Raw genomic sequence first — 22,242 nt, 5'->3', positions numbered from 1 at the left:
CTGTGTAGTTTTGCGCCTTTCCTGGAACTCACTTGGTAGGGTAGTCCAGGCTGGCCTCAAACTCACAGAGATCCACCTGGCTCTGCCTCCCGAGTGCTGGGATTAAAGGCGTGCGCCACCACCACCCGGCCAGGTTATCATTCTTGATGGCAAGTACCTTTACCTGCTGAGCCAATGCATCGGTCACAGAGTTTCTTTCCCATAACCTTGTTTGTTTGTTTCACTAGAGAAATGAGTATAGTATATTTATGTATATTTATATATCTGCATGTCATAAGATTAATTCTAGGAGAGATGTAATTCAAGGAACAGCTCTTGAGATATGCATACATTCAATCAACCATTTCTTCACTTAGCAATATTGGGTTGCTACTGCTCTCTATACTAAATATCATACTTGGAACATGGTAGATGTCTAATAAGGAACAACATAGTACTATTCCTATCTTCCATTATGGACTGCACAAAGACAAAGGGCATACTTTGTAGTGGGTAGCCATTCCAGCTTTGATCTGGAAGTTCCAACTCCCCATTGAGGCTTCTGTAACTGTCATGCCTACAAGGCAGGGCCGAGAGAGGACCCTGAAGACCCGAGATCTGGATGCTCCAGCTCTCTTGGTTCCTGGACTCTGGACGCTAGAGGTAGACCAAGCAGAGTTCTCCAGAAAACACCACCGGACTGCGCTGTACCTTTCCCAGACCCTGTTACCTATCCCTTCACTTGTGAGTTACCCCCAAAATAAACCTCTCTTTTATCTACGTGGAGTTGCCTTAATACTTTCACCAATAATACTTACCTTTCACTTGATAAGTCTAGTCATTGACTAGGCACACACAAACTAAGTGTCCTTTGTATTTGTTGTTCCATCTGTGTGGAATGTTCTTCCACCACACTACTCACTGCTTACTTTCATGTTTTGGCTCACATATCAGATACCACCTTATCAAACATGTCTTCCTTGTCAGCTTCCTCTAATCCCTGGCTGTGCTTCCACTCTGCCTTGCTTTTTTTTTACATGCTTGTGTGCACATTCCTCATATAAACACATTATGTGCTCATTTATAATTTGTCATTAGAGCTAGAAGTTAACCTCTATGAGAGCAGGGCCTTTGCAGCATTCCTCCATTCCTCATTCCTGCCTACAGGAGGACTCAGCACAGCAAAGGTAACCAACAATGTTTGTTAGATAAATAAATACAAGATCTGGAATAAACCAGACCTGGCCTTAAATCTTAGCATAGTGACCATGGGAAAGGCATTTAATCATTGTAAGCCTTATTCCCCTTACGATGATAATGGGGGATATAACAAGAGCACTTATCTCCAAGGACTAAAAACAAGCTATGGGCAACAGTAGCAAAAAACAAAATGCATGGTGCTTTTTCCTCTTGCTTTCAAATGTTCAGGATAAAAAAAGATTCATGTGGACTTGCCAGCATCTTTATAACCCTGAATTCCTGAGAGCTAGAGTCAAAACCCTGTAATTTTCTCCTCCTTAGAAGTCATCACAGAGATGTCTATGTACTGCTGCTGATGCATTCTGAGAGATTCTAAGGGCCCAATAGAAATGGAGGTCACTGTCTTGAGTCAGGGCATAGGTTTTCTAAGCATCTCTGGGCATCTGTATGCAGGAAATGCAGACTTCCTGGCAAATGGGTGGCATATAGGAAGCAGAGGAAGTGGTGCAAAATGGCTCTGAAGCATCCAATATGAGTTGAGCCTCTGAGGGTGATGTCATCATAAGGTGTTATGAGAGAGGCCTGCATTCCCTTAGTTCATAGCTTCCTGACAAGTTTTAGGGGCTGATTCTTGAAGACTACATCAGAGATCCTCATCACAGATGAGTACTACCTCAAATCCAGACATTTGCAATGGGAAATGGGTCCAAATGACATCACCAGGAAGAAGTGTAACTGATTCCAGTCCCTCTGTCCTATCCAACACTTGATGCTCCACTTGAGAGTGGAAGAGAGTTGAGGATGAATTTGTTCAGTTGTTGTAAAATGGTGGGAACCTATCACAATCAGAAGCTCAGTACAAATTGGACCTTCTAACCCCTTACAAGGTTTCAGCCTAGACACTACTCATAAACTGACTGAAAGAGGAAATACATAAAATCTCACTGTAGGAAGCAGTAGCACCAAGTGTCGCTGATGTGGAAAGTGGGGAGTAAAATAGACACATATCGGACTTTGTCCAAAACAAATGAAGTGTTAAGAGTCTCTAAAATGTTACAGAGAAGTGTCATTTTTTGAAGTTCATTGAAGAAGAACTCAAAATCACCAAGTGGATCAAATGAAAATCCTTCTGCTCATTCTAAATTGAACACATATTTAAACAACAAGAACATGGCATGTTCTGTTGCTCATCAGATGGGTTATGTTTAAAAATTCATTCACAGCACCCCTGATTGCCAAGAGTCTAAAAACCAACACAGAGGTCTGCTGATTTCAGGACTCTGTTTGGCTGCATGCATTTCAGGACATAAGCTGACAATGTTTAAGCATTTAAAATGCATGTTTCTCTGGCTCAGGGATATACGTTCAGCAACTACCCTTTTGTTGTTACTATTGCCTAAAATGAGTGCTTGTGGACTGAGCAGAATAAAGATGTGTGCACATCAGAGTTGTCTGAAGTAGGCAAACGTCCATCTTTTACTGAGATAGTGATTATTAGATTATAGTCCATTGTGTAATGTGTTTCCGTGTAGTGATAACCCATAAGTCACTGAAGACCAGTGTGCAAATACTGAGATTTCTAAACTTGCCTTTCTGTTCACCAATACTAATTGTGGCCCAAAGGTTTACAAAAAGAATATTCGTGTGAGTGTATGTCTGTGAATATACATACAAATTTATTCCCCTACCCTGATGCACACATGATTCCTATTCCCTGCTTTTACAGAATTCACAGAGGTTAAGTTGAGAACAGGTAACTACAGGAATGGCATTTAAAATTTCAAACTGTGATAATAACATAAAAGAAACATGTGTACATAGCAGGATAAAAGCAAGAAAACTAAGAAACCATTTTTGATTCTGAGTTGAAGAAAGATTTCCCTAAAAACCAGGTGATTAACCTGCCTTTTAATTCTCCCATGATGACTGCCACTTCTGAGCAATCAGAATGATGGCCTTTAAGTGGATTTGCCTTGTGAATGTGTGAATACTCACAACCATGGTTCTGTTGTATTTTTATTTTTCTTAATAAAGTCCTTGTCATTGCAATAGAAGTAATCTGTGCTTCCAGTGAAACCAGATCAACACTCCATGGCTTGGATACCAATGACCTTCAGGGCTAAGCTCTGGATTCCCTTGCCAGGACATTTAAGCAGCCCCATCTCATCCAGTCACCAGTATGCATATCCTTCAATGTGAACAAAAGACTGTCATGGTAAAGGATAGGAAATATATGAGAGATTTCCAGGCTTCACCCAAGATAGAATTAATGGGCTCAATAATGAAATAAAGTTGTGAGATTCACTTTACTACACTTCCATTTATAATGAGTGAACTAGTTTGAGGTTCATTTCACGGAGTTTGGGGGCAGTCCTTTTCATACTCCACTAAAGGACCAAGGCCTGTTTTCCCCAATGAAGGAGATTAGTCCTTGAGAAAGTTGTTACAAGGTTACTTAGCCATGCATAATGACTCTGAGACTAGTAATTGTCCCTTGTCCTCTGTTCCTACTGGCACGGATCACCACTAGGACAGAAATATTCAATTCAACGACTGATGTTTCAATGTCAGAAGTAAAAGAGAGGGAAACAATGATGGCAAACTTTGCTACTGCAGATCTCCAAACATGGTGTGTGCTTACAGGTCATCACACATGCTTAACTATGCATACATGTATGTTTGTCATGTGAAGCACTAAATGGTATGTTCTTTCCTGAAATCATGAAATATGACATTCAACTTCAGGCAGTTATTAGCAGGCTTGGGCTCATGCATATGGACTCAAAGACCCCATATTCATACCCTTCTCTAAGACAATATACCTGGACAACTGCACAATGATAATACTTATATGTCATTGCTCATTCATGCCTTAAATCTTAAATATTTCAAGCTCTGAGCTGTGTTTCAGATAGAGAACAAGGAGTAAATGAAACGTAACTTTTCACAAAGCTTTTAGTACAATGGTCTGGCCATCATTTTCTCTCTGATGGCACTTATTATTTATATATATATACAGATGATGATTATAGAATATAGATTTTCCTTTTTGTTTTTTACTGTTCCGGGTGCATATAAAGTAAACACACCTACACACACACACACACACACACACACACACACACACACACACTCATACACATAGATATTAAAACAGTGAAATTTTTGCATCCTGGATGGAAGTCTGTCAATTTGTCCACAGCTGAACATTGAGGGCAATAACAAAAGCTATGTCTAGTGAACATGTTCATGGTTTCCCAGTAACACTTTGTATGACAGATTTTAATTATGCTTGTTCTTTTCAGCTTAGTTTGCCAAGGCAAGAGGGGGTGTGCAGACAGTACCAGCCTAGTCATATATGTAAATTACAAACGTGTATTTCGGTACATAATTGATACCTCTATCTGTTCTAGAATGAAGCTTACCAGCACTCATGTTCCTTCAAAAATGGAATGAATTATATTATAATCTAAGGACAGCTATCATGACATCAAGATGAAACTCGGATTAACAAACGCAGACAAGCATTGGCCACCTGAACGGAGATGAGCTAAATTGGCAAGCAAAGCATGTTTCCCGTGTCAAATATCTCACTGCCTTGGCAACAAAATTTCTGAGTTCATTAAAATAAAAATAAATTCCTTCTTTAAAGTATAAAAATATACTACCTTGGAATATGGGATACAACCCAGAATATATGACCTGGAATGCTAACCTTGAGATTTCCCACAGTACAATGAAAAAACAGAGGTATTTCAGACAAGGGATGTGAAGAGATAACACAAAATGCAATTTTTGGAGCAACTGACCAGCCTGAAGCCTGGTTTTGATAAATGTGCTTTCTACTTGGCTACTCTGAACTCTGTGCCTTCCTTCTGTCTTCCCTTCTGTTTCCGTTACCTGGAGCCAAGGTTACTGACTGTCTGAAGAAAGGGAGTGGGGGAGGGGGGGTAGTGGGAAGTAGTAAGCAACAGACAGTCTGAGAGGGCCAGAGAGATTATAGTATCAATAAAATTTCTTTTTTTTCCCCCGCTGAGGCAGGTCAGATGTTATGCTTCAATCTTTTATTTCAATTGGTAGGCATTATTCTTTCCAGTTTTGTTTTGACAGGGGTATCTTCTCAAATCAATACCTTTACTGAATATCTTTATTTGAATGTCTTTCTCACTTTTGGGTAGTTTCTGTAAATGCTGCCTTTGAAAAAATAAAGAAAAGATAAGGTAAAACAGATAAACAAATTGGAAGCGATATATACTATGCCTTGTGAAAGTGGAGCCCAGGTGACATTTTGCCATCATGAACCCCGTTCCCCATTAGCATAGGAATAACGTTGTGTAAGAATGTGTGCAGATGGCAATGAGCAATGACCTTGCTGTTTCTAGGACACAGGGTTATGTGGACTAGAGAATCAAAAACAGGAAAAGAGCATTATCCCCCCAAACTCGAAAGTTCTGTGTAGTATTTCTTTTATTAGTTTTCTACTCTGACATTTTGCTACTAAAGTACGTTATTGCGCAGCCCAGCACCACTGGTATCACTGAGGTTGCAGAATCGTGGGCTCCTGCTGAACCAGGGTTCAGACCTTAATAAGATCCCTAGATGAGCCATACATGAATGCAAAGTTTGAGAGGTAATGCTTCAACATTTCGAAGCAATCTAGTACGTGAGGTGAAATAGATAACTAGCGACCCTGACAATCTTTTTCCTGCACACCCATTCCTTCACATGTACTTGGTAAACTCCTAATGTACACAGAGTAGTGTGTGCTGAAGACAGAAGAGTGAACAGACAGATTCCCTGCTCTGACAGTACTTACAGAATGATGGGCAGGAAAATTGAGTCCACAATTCTATATGTGAAATATAAAATTTCAAGATGAAGGAAAATACTTAGATAATATCAAACATGCTGGTTAAAGTTGGGAGTTTAAGGCCAGCTTCCCAAATAAATAGATATTTCACCCATGGGCTAAGCCATCCACAATGATTAACTGTTCTCAGTTGTTCAGAGTAGGAGGGAGAGAGGAAGGTATCCAGGGGACAGCAAAAGCCATGTATCAGTTTCTGTGGCAAAACACACAACCTGGGAAGTTCTGTTTCAACAGCTAGAAGAAAATTCAAATGCCTGCAGTCAGGGCTTATGAAAGGTACAAGGTGAGACTAGGCTGAGGCAATGGGTAGGTACCAAGCTATGCTGAGCTCCATGAGGAAGGAAGGACTTCTCTCACTACCATCAGAGGAGTCCATGAGATCTTTAGAGCAGTTGGCTGCCTGCCTTTCCTCAGGAAAAGATTTCCCTCTGTGCTTAGATGTTGGACAGGAAAGTCTCTGTGCACAGTGATTCATATGTATTGGCTTTTCTATCCTCACCTGAATGGGCTTTGCAAATAGACACCACTGCTTTCAGTGGATCCTCCACATATCCTATGGATATTATTACCTAAATTTCTCTTTTATTTTTCTCATCTATAATGGGACTGACAGTCTAAACCTGAACCTTGCTTGAGTTCAAGATAATATCATTTGCTGTAGGGAAAAAGAAGGCCCAGATGAGGGAGAAAGAAGTTTCAACTGCTAAGACCTCTGTGTCAGGTGCATTGCTGGGCATATCATGAATGTCAACCCTGCTTGGATGTACAGGGGGAAGACAGGGTCTAGCCTGGACCTAGTTTTGTTCTCCCAGTGACCACACCCAGGAAGATATGCATGCTCCAAAGGAGAAGTAAAATCTCTAGAGAGGAAACATGCCATGAAAATGTCAAACAATATTCTTGGAAGATGTTCGGCTTCTGGTATTTGGGTTCCATGGATGAAATACTTTTCTGGCTTGAGGTTAAAAAGTGCAGTTATTGTCTCTACCTTTGCATGCATAAGAGCTGAGGAGAGGGAGATGGGTATTTTGGGAAGTGAGGCAGTGTCTTTTCAACTCTGAGGAACATTCTAGGAGCAAAGGATGTTCACCCTCTGGATTAGTGCGGGGGATGTGACTATACGTTTTTGCTTGGTAGTAGTTGGATGTTCCATTTTCGCTATCTTTTACATGTGAAGTCTTCTTTCTCCCTATTTTTTTCTCCCTAAATCCTCTTCTACTACACCCCTTTTCCTTCCTCATTCCATCCATCTCTATCACTTGTTTTGTGCTCTTATGCATTGTACATAGTATCTCAACAGAGGATCCTCAGGACCAGAGCAGGTGAAGGAAACGTTGTTGCTTAAATGTTGGACAGGAAAGTCTCTGTGCACAGTGATTCATAAGTATTGGCTTTCCTATCCTCACCTGAATGGGCTTTGCAAATAGACATCACTGTTTTCAGTGGATCCTCCACATGTCCTATGGATATTATTATCTAAATTTCTCTTTTATTTTTCTCATCTATAATGGGACTGACAGTCTAAAAAACTGTCAGGAGGAATAATAGTGTAAATTATATAAAATACTTGGCACACGTGTCACAAAGTAATTTTTCAATCAAGCTAACTTAGAACCATTAGTATGAATTTTCTTAATTTTCAGGAAAACAATAAAATAAAATAAATAATAGAATAAAAATAAAATTAGATAATGCATGAATGAATGAATAAAAGGTTAAAATGGCATTTAAAGGTGATACAAACAATGAGTGGTATTTTGAGATATTTTTATACATAGGTTTGAATTCTGGATTTTCACATTACTTTCGTGGATATCATGTATCTAACACCACAATCCTCACTAACCAAATGAAGCTCTTCACTGGAGCCTAACGGGGGCTGACACGACCTAGCAGAGGGTGGCAATCTAGTCTAATGACTTCCCCTTCCTGCTGCTTGTGGTGAGGCTTACAAGGGGATAATTCATTTTTCCTTTCTTTCAGAGTGTTTTGTGAGAATCCCTAAACACAGCAGTGAGGTATTACCTGGATGGTATCTGACAAAATGGGGGAACTGAGAAAAATAAAACAAAGCAGCAATGGGAACAACAAAGCACTTTAGAAACAAGCAACCCAGGGCTGGGAAGACAGTTCAGTTGACAAAGTGCTTACCTTGCAAGCTTGAGGACATAATTTTGATCCCCAGAACTCACATTTTAACAAAAGCTGGGCATGGGTAGTCTCAGACTTGCAGTCCTAGTGCTGGGAGGTAGTGAGGTGTAGATCCCTGGACTTTGCTTGCCAGCTGGTTGAGCCTCCTTGAGCACTTCCAGGACAGTGAGAAGTCTTGTCTCATAAAAAATTGTTTGTGTGTGTGTGTGTGTGTGTGTGTGTGTGTGTGTGTGTAAAGATGGCTCAGTGGTATAGATCATTGTTTGCTCTTGCGAAAGACCCAGTTTTGATTCCAGGAACCCACACTGTAGCTGTCTTAGCTTGCCTAGCTTGTGTCAAGTTGACATGAAGCTAGTTAGTACAATAGCTGACAACCATTCTTAATTCCAGGGGATCCAATGCTTCCTTCTGACCTCCATATGCACCAGGCACACACATGGCACACATACATTCATGAAAGCAAATAATTCTCACACAGAAAATAAGACAAATCTTTTGGAAATCAAATTGAAAAGGTGAATAGCAATGAGTAACTCTGAAGTTGTCCTCTGTGTCCACATGCAGGTCACTCTGTCCCAGGGGAATCCAGAGTATTAGAATCTTCTACCAGGGCATAATCTATATAAATTCATGTGTTTATGAAAATTATTAAGCAAATAGGTTGCTGGACACAGGAAACATCTACATCCCCAGATGGCCTGGATGATCACTACTGTGGCTGTAGACTTGGTTAAGGACCAAATGACAGAATTAATACCACTATGAACATGAACACAGTTAATTTACTTACGTCCATCTATGGTCCTGGCCTCAAGATGCACAAGGTCTGGTTCTTTGTTCGACCCCATCACAGACCTAAAAAATGGAGAAACATAAAAAAGAACACTTGACATTAATAACTTCACATATATCTCACTAAAGCTCATAGACTGTTAATGCCCACAGGTTTCTAAGAAGACCATAATTCTGGGAACATAACCACTCTATTTATGTACAGAGCTTGACAGCAAAATTTCTACTCAAAATAAAAACAACAATGCACCCTTTATTTGACTAAGGCCAGGCTGAACTCTGGAAGGATATTGTGTGTCCTTTAGCTTAGGCTTCAAAATATGTCCTGCACATGGAATTCATGCACCCATACCATCACATCATCAATTGCACGTCAGACTTGATGGGCAGGAAGATGTCAGGCATACTGCTTCAGATAATTGACTTGCACAGGGATTCACAGCGCAAACTGATCTAATTAAAGTTTGTCACTTGAAGTTTACAGAAGTCTATGAACCTTTGTTTACATTATGTGACCCAACCAGTTCAAAAACACCTGCAGCAGAGTAACCATTCTCAGCAGTGTTGGACCAATGTAACTAAAAAGAAACGTGGATACACTTCCCATTCTAATATGTCCTAAATCCATATATTGATGTAAAAAGAAAACCTATTTTATACTCCTCAGAGACCATACTGAATAGAAAGGATTATTCTGTTATATAAATAAGACAGGCAATCACATTTTACCCCCAGAATTTTTATAGAACAGGATCACTTAAGCATAAGCACATTTGTGCTTCATTTTAAGCAGGATTCACAGAAATTTAATTGGTTCAATTTCTATAAAGAAAAGAGTCATATGCTGTAATGCAGTATGCCCCCAGCCATTCAACCCAGCATCCTTGAAGATGCGGAGTTCAAAAGTGCACATCACTTCAGGACGTCACGTGGAGCCTCAGACTGCAAACGACAGGCCTCATCTCACTTTCACCGCCTCATCATCAGACACACTAAAAGTTTTTGCCAATCCTGAAGTGCCACATCCATTACACACACCTCTGTGAGCCTCTTGATGGCTCTCCTTGCAGTTTAGAATGCTCTACTCCAGCTTCCTTGTAGTCTCCCAGACTCCTTTCAAAGACACGATGGAAAGGTCCCTTCTGCTAAATGTACCCTGCTTACAGCAATGATAGCATTTCCTACAAACAAATATTCATTTTTATGTAAATACCCTAAATTGTCACTCATATTTTTCTCAAAAATAATTCTTTGTGTGTTTTCCCAAATGTGAGAATAGCCTGTTACCTCAACAATCACATTCATGCACCAAAGACAGGGAAGCAAGCACAAACACATGCATGTCCCCCCGCCACACACACACACACACACACACACACACACACACACACACAGGTGAACACAACAAATAAAGCTACTGGAGGAATTTTGTCTTAAACCGTTTACTTGTCCTGTAATAGTAAAATTGTAAATTGTGGAATGCAAACAAAGCAGGAGAAGAAACGAGAAAAAAATGATTAGAAGAGGGGGGAAGGGAGAATGAAGAAGTACAAAGACCTGGAGATTCTTTGAAAGAAGTAAATTAATCAATGTCTTAAGGGCATTCTCAGAACTCCTTTTCTTATCTGAATTCATTTTCCCAATTCGGAGTGTCTGAGGCCTCACCAGCTTAGCTGTTCTTCACTTTTACAAAAGCAGGCTCCTTATGGACCTATTATCATCACTGTCAGTAAGATTTCTCTGATTGATACATGGCCTGAAATTCAAAATCTATGCTCTAAGCATTAAATCCTGCTTTCTTCTCCCAGGAAGCAGACATTTCCTAATAAGGCTTTTATCATTTCACTCAAAGAAACCTGTAACATGAATTTGAACATTTTGCATCACTAGAAATAGCTTGAACAAATGCAGAAGGTGATCCCTCCACCGTCATTTTAGTTAAATATTTCAAGAACTACTGGTCCATAAGCATGGTTCTCCATTTCTCAACACTGAGACGGTGCACAAATCCACAGATCTCTTCTTCAGACAAGATCTCAAGCCACAAGCACTAAAAATGAATAAGAGGGGCTGAGAAAATGACTCAATAGCTAAGATACTTTGCTTTGAAGCAGGAGGAACTGAGTTTGAGTTCCAATCACTCCTATAAAAAGTTAAGTTCAGCTTTATATGCATGTAACATTCACAGCACTGGGAGGGAGAAAATAAGACACAAAGAGCCCTGTGGCAAGGCTAACCTAGGCTAAATGGCCAGGCTTCTGGGTTAATAAGAGTCCCTGCCTCAAGGCAATATGACTGAGAATGACAGAGAAATATACATGATGTCCTGTTCTAGCACCTGCATGCACATTCATGGTTATGAGCATGACATACTCATATGCCTGTACCACACTCACAGATACCTCAACCACACTCACAGATACCTCATGTGTGATTGTGCAAATGTTTGTGCATGCAGTAACAGTAAAGACATGGAAAGTACTGGTAGAGTAGTCAGTATTTTCTATTATTTCAAATATATGATGTTTCTCCATTTTAAGACTCCAAAAGAATTCTTCAATAAATGATGAAAAACACTGGTCAAGGATTGTTCAGTTGAAGGTTTTATTTACATTGTCTGCAAGTCTAATGTGAAACTTTTTTCCTTTTTGAATTAAATTCTTCAGATCTATGTCCATGCTGGTATATCTGCCTGGAATCCCTCAACCTCACCCTTCTGTCTTCACTTCATTTCTGGGACTCAGCTACAGATGACTGAATTTAAACATACCTTTCCTAGTTCAAGTGTCATTTAAGAAAGTCAGTTAGCCCTTCAAGACTTCTAGAACCATGCATATACTTCAGAAATGTTTAATGCAAAAGTAAGATTTCTGGGAATACACACACAAACAGGAAAAATTCCTGGCACAATTGGCTAGTAGCACAGGCCTATCATCATAGCCTTTTGAGAGCCTAAGGCCAAAATGATCCAGTCTAGCCTGGCTAGTGTTGTGAGTGATAAGGAAGGTTAGCTAATAGCCAACTGAGCCCAACTCTGGTAGATATTGAGGCCATAGGTTTAATTCTGAGAACTCTACACAAAATATACTCTTGTTATAGAGCAAGGGCTCAGTAAATGTTGCTGATTTTGTTCTTTTCTATCATCTCATTTTATTTGAAGAGATGAGTAGTGAAGTTAATAATCACCCATGAAATTAAAATCAATATTGGCATGATATATTCTTTGGGTTATCATGGTTGCCTACTAACAGAAATGATGTATAAAAATTATTTGTTTTCACATGTCAATAGTCAAAAAATAATAAAGTCAATCTATAATAGTCCATGTACCAGACAACAGCTATATGAAAAGTGAAATTCACTTATTTACTCATTCAGGATTCCAAGTTAATGATGAATAACTTTTGGAGTGCCATTGGGACACCTAGGAAAAATGTTGTTTTTTTTTTTTTTTTTTCCTGTAGATAGAACCTCAGGAAGCAGCAGGCCCAGGCTGACTGTGAAGGAAACTGAATCAAATCTCCAGGAATATTCAGGTAGCTGATTGGTAAATAGTGGTAGTGGAAGCAAATTCCATTTAAATAAAAGTAGCAGATACAGCCCTAGTCTATGAGATCAAAAGAGAGTTATCCACTTGGGCCATCTGTTAGTGAGTCAAGAGATTTGGGGTTTTCTAAGTAGAATAACAAAAATAAGATGAAATGTTGTTAGATACTATCATTAAGCACCATTGTGCAATGGTAAGGCTTTGCATTTGACTCTTAGAGCCATTAGATGGCATGGAAGGAAGTTGAGGAACTATGGCTGAAGATGTGGCTGGGAGGTACAGCACTTGGCTAGCATGAATTTATCTCTGGGTTTAATCCTCAGCATTGCGAAAAAATGGAATAAATAAAGTATATAATCACTCACATGAAAGAATGGCATCCTTGCCTGTGTGTGGACCTTGAGGGAAACTGAAATTAAAGCTTACTGGCCATTCTAGAGCTCTTCCACTGATAAAAGCACAATCAAGCCTACAGTAGCACAGCACCTCTGTGCTTCTGGTATCTCAAGTTGGTATTCCTGTTGAGAGCTATTTTAGAACAAAACTCTAAAGATCACCAGAGCCAAGGATATGAAGAAAACTAAATCCAACCTGACACAGTGCACCACGAATCCTGGCAGTGCGATGTCAGCCCTGTGAAATACAATCAGTCCAATGCAGCCTTTGTAGACATTTTCTACAGAGGAACTCAGAAATGTCACTAGTTTATCATTCTCCTGGCATTTTCTCTGAGTTTATCCCACTTTAATATAGTGCTCAATAAATGCTGCAGAGCCACAAAATGTCCTGAAGTAGATAACTACAGAGCAAGTATTAAAAAATAAATACTGCGACTGGATAGCACCTACTTATTCAGATTTAGAAATGCAGTTACAGCCTCCAAGGAATTGGGATCTGCAGAGGGACGGAGGCTACTAGGGAAGGAGACCTCTGCTTTCCTTTTCTTTATTTTAATGGTGTATTCATGTATTCCCTGGACCTCTCCATAAACACTTCCTCAGAAGCAAGTAATCCTGTCTGCTACAGACAGAGGCAGTGGTGTGCCTGGAAGATATTAACATTTGGACCCCTTGATTTCCTTCTGTACAGCCAGGGTTGGCTCTTTACCTGCCATGATAGTTTCTAAAGCAAACTACAACTTTAACTGTTGAACAAGGAAGCTTAGCCTGAGGTCTCATCTGCTGCACAACCAGGAAAAACAAGCTGTGTGAAAGCAAGGATGCCTGAAAGTCCCTTTACCCTCTCTTTATCCAGAGAGACATGCTTTCTTCCTGTTTCCTCTAGTCTAGACCTCACTTGGCCACATTGTTTTCCCAGTAACAAAGCTACCTCCTGTGAACAACAAATAAAGAAGCCAATGAGTAGACAAGACAAATATAAACAATTGTTAGTTTCCTGTGTGTAATGACCTACTGAGAAATCAGCATGGGCAGCAACCTTAAGCTTCCCAAGTTCAAAGTCTGCATCTTGCCATCCGTATTCCTCAAGCCAAAAGCCTAACTATTCATACAGGGTTGTTTTACATAAATTGTGTGTGTGTGTGTGTGTGTGTGTGTGTGTGTGTGTGTGTGTGCATGCGTATAGAAAAACAAAGTGAGAAATGGGTTTCTGATGAAGAGTGAGGAATTCATAGAGCTCAGCATGGTAATGACAACGTGAAGATGTTTGTTGTACAAACCACTTTGTAGAAGTAAAGCCTTTAGTGTAAACATAATGTTGGAAGGAAGCAGCTTGCTTCAAGAGCCTCCTGCTGTGGGTCTTGGCTGTACATGACACTGCATAACTGAAGGTGAAGGCACAAAGAGTGGCAACCACAAAGGGTTTCTTAAGGAAGAACAACCAAAAACCGATTCAAAACCAAATGGGAGGTGGATCTCAGGTGTTTTGGAAAGCACTCACAAGTGAGGCACCACGCAGGTTCACTGCTAGCTTTCTGAATGCACAAGACATGTACTTTATACTGTGCATGTTATTAAGCCTGCCAGTGAACGTCACTTGCAACACCTGCTTAGGTTCCAGATTACAGCCTGTTACAGTCACAGTGTCTTTACTGTATGCTTTCTGCTCTGATGGAAACGTAATGGTCTGATTAGAGAAAACGAAGGCTTTTAACATCTTTCTACCATCATTCCTCAGCATGAAGTATTAAATTAATGTACTTATTGATTTAAAATTTTTCTATTTGTGAGTTGCTGACAAGAATTCCATACAGACCAACAACAAAAACATTAAATAAATTTTGGCTTGGGATTAGGATAAAATGTATAATTAGTTTTTAAGTGATCAGAAATATACTTGTTATGTTTTGTGTTACCATTCCATCTGATATTGTCCTGAAGTATCAAATACTCAGTGAAGACTTAAATAAACAGATCTACCATTAGCATGATTTTTCTTTCCTTTGTCTTTAATAAATTATATATATATAATTTTTTCTATATAAATTCCTTTACCTATTATTTGTTATCAATACATATTTGCTTTCTATACTTATTTTACAAACATACATACCTGGGGTCAGGTAAATATTTCTTGGTCAAATAGTGGATACATATTCATGTCTACTCTGGGGGCTGACTTGAGTGGTATGAACAGACTGGACAAACCTAGCTGCTGCACTTACGTCAGTTGTCTTCCATATACTTCTTAAGTCATGATTAACATTTCATGTGTCCTCCATATTTCCCACTTTCCTACTCTTCTTTGTCTCTATGGTTCCCTAAATGTGTGTGGAATAGATAGGAATATGAGAGTCTACATACCATTGACATGGCCAGGTCAACGCACCTGAGTCCCAAATAAAAATTATAGAGTAATGACATATGGACGAAAGATTTTTAAATGGACAATACATCTGCCTCCCTATGTGGAATCATAAGGCCAGTGAAATTCAGAGATATAAATTTAAAATAATCAGTGAGCACAGTTAAAGAAGAACTTTGCTGTTTTATTAACGTTTCTTTTTTATCATTTTTAAACTTTAGTGATGTCATTCTCTTTATATTTTTAGCTACATGTTAATTTTGCCTAATAATATATCTAGGAGACAGTTTCTTATCTGCTCATAAAACTAATGGGGCAAATCTGTAAGTACTTTATTACAATATCTTAAATGAAAATCTCCAATTTGTCTAATAATGGACCCAAAGTAAAGGTGTACATTGATAGGAAAAAATCCACTGGGAAAACACATAAAAATAATGGCCAGCATTTTGAGGAAAATTCTGGCATTGGGGTGACAAATAGATTCCCACCTCTATGAATGACCATCAAGTGTCAATAATGGAGATATATTTATGCAGCATTCTTATAATTATTAAGTGTTAAGTATGAATAAAAAAAAGAACTGTTTCAGTATAGAAACTGAAGTCTATATGTAAATTGAGTATGTATATGAATAACAAATGTAGAGAGACAGAAGGTTTTCTTGGAGTAGATGATAGACAAGAAATTTCACATATCTCAGACATAAATGCTGACCATCTTACTATCAGGGCTAGGCTGGATCACTGAACCTGTGAACAAATTGTGGCATGAAAACTATTAGGTGACTCACTAGGACAGTGTCTGTGCTGATGCTGAGCTCAGAGTGAGAACAGAAGCCAATGGTCCAGCTAGGGCAAGAAAGGCCATGTTAACCAAGGAGCAAGAGGAAAATGACCTTTGTACCCTCCTTTCTTTCAATCTCTGTGTAGGGATTATGAACTTCAGATGAGAGGAGAGCACAGACAGAAGTTCAAAGGCATTGAAACCTGAGCATTTGTCTGCTGGAAATAACCTAACCGGCAGATATTATGTCTCATAAGCAAACACAACTCTGATGTTTAGAAACAGTTATTTCCAAATAATGCTTTGTTTGAACACATCAATACATGGAGAAAAAATGAGCACACACCCAATATGTGGTAGTTTTTCAGTTATGATTTATATATTGCTAGGTACTTATATACTGACAGCATAAAATACACAAAATACAACAGATATAAGACTAAAAAGTAATAAAATAAATAAAATAAAAAGTATCTTCTTGTGACATGTCCATGAATCTCCCTGTATACTACTGGGCTGCTCAAGATGGTGAATTAGCATGGAATCTACTGCTCTGTGCTGAGGATGCCTAGGGATCCTTCAAACTTAGTACCACAGAGAATTCAAGGCTGACTCTGAACTGGAATGATTTAGTGAAAACTTACTGTGTATTTGGTTAAGTTCTAGGCATTAGGGACTAGATAGTGAGTGAAATGGAAGAAAATCTCTGTACATTTCAAAATTTTAATGATGAAATCGTGTGTGTGCGTGCGTGCGTGTGTGCGTGCATGTGTATGTGTGTCTGTAGACGAATTGCTAAGCGATCATATTAATAAAAAAACTCAGAGCCAGAAACTGGGCTTAAAGCCTGAGAGAGATCAGAGGAATAGGAAAAGCCACAGTTAATCTCACCTCACCAACTCCGCAGCTTCCAAAAGCAAGCTACTTCCTGTCTACCCACACCTATATGCCTTTTTGTTCTGTTCTCTCATCTGTTCTCTCAGCCCAGTTACATCACTTCCTCTTCCTGCCCAGCTGTCACTTCTTGTCTGTCTGTACAGACCTCCAGACCTTTATGGTTAGTGCTGGGATTAAAGGCATGTGTCACCATGCCTGGCTCTGTTCCCAGTATGGGCTTGAACTCACAGAGATCCAGTCAGATCACTGCCTCCTAAATGATAGGATTAAAGGTGTGTGCTACCATTGCCTGACTTCTATGCTAATATAGTGGCTGGCTTTTCCTTCTGATCTTCAGGTAAATTTTATTGGGAGACACAGTATATGTGTCTATGTGTGTGTCTATGTTTATGTATGTATGTAAATATGTGTGTGTGTGTGTGTGTGTGTGTGTGTGTGTGTGTGTGTGTGTGTAATATTACAGGTGGTAAGAATATTTCCAGAGGGCTGAATTGTAGATAAAATATAGAAACCATGAGATTTAACTGTATCAGAAAAAATCAGCCTCTTGTCATAGGCTATGCATCATAGCTGGTGTTTATCTATTAAATGTGAGAGTGATGTCAGATAGGGCAGTGAGGCTGTGCCCTTGTCAGTGGTCTGTTCATCATCTGTCAACAATTTAGATGAGAATGCATGTTGTTTCCCTTCAAAATCCACACAGAGCACAAATGGGGTAAATAATGAAATCCAAAGAGGCAGTTTCAATTCTGAAAGCAATTCACTTGCCTAGCTAACAAATGGTACAATCAAACCAGAACCTAGGGTTTCTAATTTCTTCATGGCTCCATATATCAGGAGTAAAAAGAATAATGTTAGTAAGAGTTTTTAATAATAAGAGGACTAGAGATATAGGTCAATGTTAGAGTGCTTGTCTAACAGTGAAAGGCCCTAATTTCAATTTCAATATTCAGTACCAATAATAAATAATAAAATTGTGTGAAAAGTACAGGAACTGTGAACAGCAGCACTATGCTCAACACAGGATCCCTTGAGGATGGAAAGTACGTTAGAGATGAAGAAGTCCAGATTCCTCATATTACAGTTTAGGAAGCTAAGGCTTCTGAACAATAAACACCTTCTCCTTAAAGGTTGGAACTTTCAGTCTAGGCCTAGCGACAGACAGATAGACAGACAGAAAGAGAGACAGAGGGCTTGGAGGAAAGATGAATATGAATAAATAAAAATATTTCCTTTTTTATTTTGTTATTTTGCATCTCCAAAAAGACAGTGCCATCTTGGAACATATATATTGATGGAATATATATATTGATGGAATATATATATATATATATATATATATATATATATATATATATATATATATATATATATCAAAGCTTTGTCTGTCTTCTAGAACAACAGTTCTCAATCTACATGTTGAGTCCCCCTTGGGGGTTAAATAACCCTTTAACAGGGGTCACATAAGATCATCTGAAAACATAAATATTAACATTATGATTCATATCATTGGCAAAAATGCAGTTATGAAGTAGCAATGAAAATAATTTTATGGTTGGGGCTCACCACAACATGAGGAACTGCATTAAAGGGTCACAGTATTAGGAAAGTTGAGAGCCACTGTTCTAGAATCATTTATCTCAGGATTTATACAATTTAGTCCTAAGCATATGTTGGAGTTTCATGAGTTTGGAAGCAGCCTGCGTACTATCTTCAGTTCAGACCTTCAAATAAGTCAGACGTGTATGTCTGTAATCAGGCAGATGATCATGGGTAGGAGGCTAGCCTGGGCTGCACAGCAAGACCCTGTATCAAGCAGCAGCAGGAGCAACAATGACAACAGTAAAATGATGTTCAAATACATGGATTCACAGGAACACAGGGTCAGGCTGAACTAGAACAGCAGGTGCCAGGACCCCAGAAACATTGGCTTGACCATCTAAGTAGCCACTCCTCCACACTTTATTAGCCTACTGACATGAGGATGTCCTATGGCTTTATTGTCTTATATACAAACCTCTGGAAAAACGCTTTAAGAAATTATTGCCCAAATATACCTTAAATGAGAGAAAAAGAGATTCATTTGGTAAGGTCTAGAGGGCAAGAAGAATAGAATCAGGTAATACAGGAAGAAATTAGATTTATCCCCATCACAGAGACAAAGGTTCCTGCAGCCTTTAATGCAGCTATTCTTCTTAGAACTTTGTTTATGAAGAATTTCTTAAGTTCTGAGCACAATTTGGTGCCAGATGAAGGCACTGATTTTCTTCTGTGAAAAGACTTTAAAGGCCCTGCTAATTTGCTTTCTGAACCTCTATCCAATGCTTGGCAATGAAGGCCAGTGTGATAACAGGAATTGAAAAACACACCTTTGTATTTATCACTTGATTTGTAGTTTGTTTTTAAGTCAATATTTCACCATAGATGTGAATTCTTAAAGATGTTATTGTACCTTTTAGTGTGATAGAAATAAAGAACATACAGAAGAAGAACAAGTGAAAAGGAAGGCATGGAGATGATAAGATGGGAGAACACAAGGGGCAGGAAAGAGTGAAGACCCTGGTGAGGATGACAGATGGAGAGGAAGCAGAAGGAGGTGCTATGTGCTGTCAAATTCCACAGAACATGAATTCAACCCTCCTGGAAAGCATCACCTTTAGCACATCATTACTGATCCTGTAGTAATGTGTCTACTCTTGTGTAGGCATTACTTTCCTTCTTATATAACTATTGTATCATTAATGTCATTAATAGAAGATGTTGAAACAGGACACTTGATAAGCTCTTTGACAACTAGTAAGGAATACACCATGTAGTCAGCCCTAATTCAACATGAGGTGTTGGTGGTGTCTGAGTTTTTGTGTTACAAATGTTGCAGCAATGATTATTTTACATGCACATGTTTGATATCTTTAGTCTTTCTATACTTTCTGTAGAAAGTATTATGAAATGACAGAACAATGGATTGTAAAGAATGCACATTTTGCCCAACATAATATTTTTATTAATTATTTAGGAGTTTTGAACAATTTTTGTACAATTTTACTATGTTTAAGTTAAACCCTTCCTTTTTGGTTAGACAGAAAAGGGGAGGTGCTGTGGGATGTTCTGTATGCTGTGAATGTGTTGCTCTGATTGGTTAATAAATAAAATGCTGATTGGCCAGTAGCCAGGCAGGAAGTATAGACAAGATAAACAGACAAGGAGAATTCTGTAAAGTAGAAGGCTGAGCCAGGAGACTCCATTCCACTGTCCAGGGAGCAGCATGTAATGGCACACAGGTAAAGCCATGGAACACGTGGTGACATATAGATTAACAGAATTGGGCTGAGTTTAAGTGTAAGAGCTAGTCAATGGTAGACCTGAGCTAATGGCCAAGCAGTTTTAATTAATATAAGCCTCTGTTTGTTTACTTGGGTCTGAGAGGCTGCAGACCAGGTGGGACAAAGAAAAACTTCCAGTTTCAAATGGCGCCAAGACATGGGGTGAAAGTTTCTACCTAAAACCTGAGAAAGCTTTAAAAAGGTTCTAAAATGGAGCCAAGAGCAGCTTCCTAATTGTCTCTCTCAGGCCAGCCTCAGCCTGTGGGCTTGAGCTACTATGGCGAGTTCATGGTATACGGGCTTGACCTACAGCATGGCAGGAATGAGGCATCTTAAAACATTTAAAATGTTTTAAGAACTTTGACTTTCTGGGCATTGAGACATGTCAGCTCCTGGCAACACCAATCTACTTCAGAGAAGATAATGGGCATTGAAGAAACTCATTATGGAGTTTGCTTTCTTTGTGGCAAAATTAGCCATTGGAAAAAAATGCCCTTGCGATAACTGCTTGACAGTATGTTGTATAATGTGGACATGTAGGACACATAGGAAGATGACCACTGAACTTTGTAAGATTAGGTGGTTCTTCAGGTTCCTGCTTCACAGAGGAAACTGCCAAACATTTTACAGGTCACAGAGAGATGTGACTGAGAGACTCTAAGACTATAGGCTGAAGACAGATGCCCCAATGTTACAGAGGAACTTTGGATGACTGTCCAGGCAGCCAGCTGTTTCTGTCATTCTAGATTTTTGGAAGTTGCTCACAATGCACTTCCTGTTTACTTAGATAATATTGTATCTTTCTGAGGTCTTTGATGTAGTTGAAGACTAGATAGTTATAATCATAATTTTCCTTGGTTATGATAAAAGATAAATTAGATATGAAACCTTAGACTCACAAATATAGGATAGATAAAAAATTTCTTCAATTTTACAAAATACAAATAGACTAGATATTGTAATTGTAATTCTTGCTTGATAACTGTTTTGTTATATGTAATTTTAAGGTTAAAGTTAAAACCTTCCTTTTGTTTAGACAGAAAAGGGGAAGTGATGGGGAATGTCTTTCTGTATGCTGCAAATATGTGTTTCTCTGATTGGTTGATAAATAAAGCCTTTGGCCTATGGCAAGACAGCTTAGAGGCAGGCAGGAAATTCAAAGAGAGAGACAGGAAGAAGGCAGAGAGAGAGATGCCAGCGAGCTGCCCAAGGAGCAACATGTAATGAGATACAGGTAAAGCCATGGAACATGTGACAATACATAGATTAATAGTTATGGGTTAATTTAAGATATAAGAGTTAGCTAGCAAAAGACTTGAGCCACGGCCATTCAGTTATAATTAATATAAGCCTCTGTGTGTTCATTTGTGCCTGAGCTCCTGCGGGACCACAAGGACACAGGAGCCAGGTGGGCACAGGAAAACTTTCAGTTACACCCTGATCACCCTTGCTCCTCATTCCTCCCAAGTACAAAATATCTGTTTTTCTGGTTTTTACAAATTACATTCCCAGGAATAATATACAATAGTATCTATTTCCTGAAATCTCAATAAGTCTGTATATCTTCTTGTTGTGGATATCGATCCTATGCTGTGAATGTGTTGCTCTGATTGGTTAATAAATAAAGTGCCTATTGGCCAGTAGCCAGGCAGGAAGTATAGGTGGACAAAGAGAAAGGAGAATTCTGGGAAATAGAAGGCTGAGTCAGGAGATGCTGCCAGCCACCACCATGAGAAGCAAGATGTGAAGGCAGAACTGAAAAAAGGTACCAAGCCACATGGCTAAACATAAATAAGAACTATGGGTTAAATATAAGAACTAGTCAGTAATAAGCTTGAGCTAATTGCCATATAGTTTGTAAATAATATAAGCTTCTGTGTGTTTACTTGGGTCTGAATGGCTGCAGGACTAGCAGGTGAGAAAAATTTGTCCTG

At 39.0% G+C, this 22,242-nt stretch overlaps 1 protein-coding gene across 1 annotated transcript in view; it reads right to left on the bottom strand.

Moving 5' to 3' along the window:
* Nucleotides 1-22,242, bottom strand: part of Sorcs1 (sortilin related VPS10 domain containing receptor 1) — a gene marked incomplete at its 5' end in the record, with an annotated part of 425,698 nt that overhangs the window by 130,718 nt on the left and 272,738 nt on the right. Inside the window, 1 exon segment of the mRNA XM_059253740.1 lies at nt 8,991-9,055. Within this exon segment, the coding sequence (XP_059109723.1) occupies nt 8,991-9,055 (65 nt within the window).

The sequence above is a fragment of the Peromyscus eremicus genome, chromosome 1, assembly GCF_949786415.1.
Source record: "Peromyscus eremicus chromosome 1, PerEre_H2_v1, whole genome shotgun sequence".
Lineage (NCBI taxonomy): Eukaryota > Metazoa > Chordata > Mammalia > Rodentia > Cricetidae > Peromyscus > Peromyscus eremicus.
Note: the sequence above shows the minus strand (reverse complement) of the source record. Positions and strands in the feature narration are given on the sequence as shown.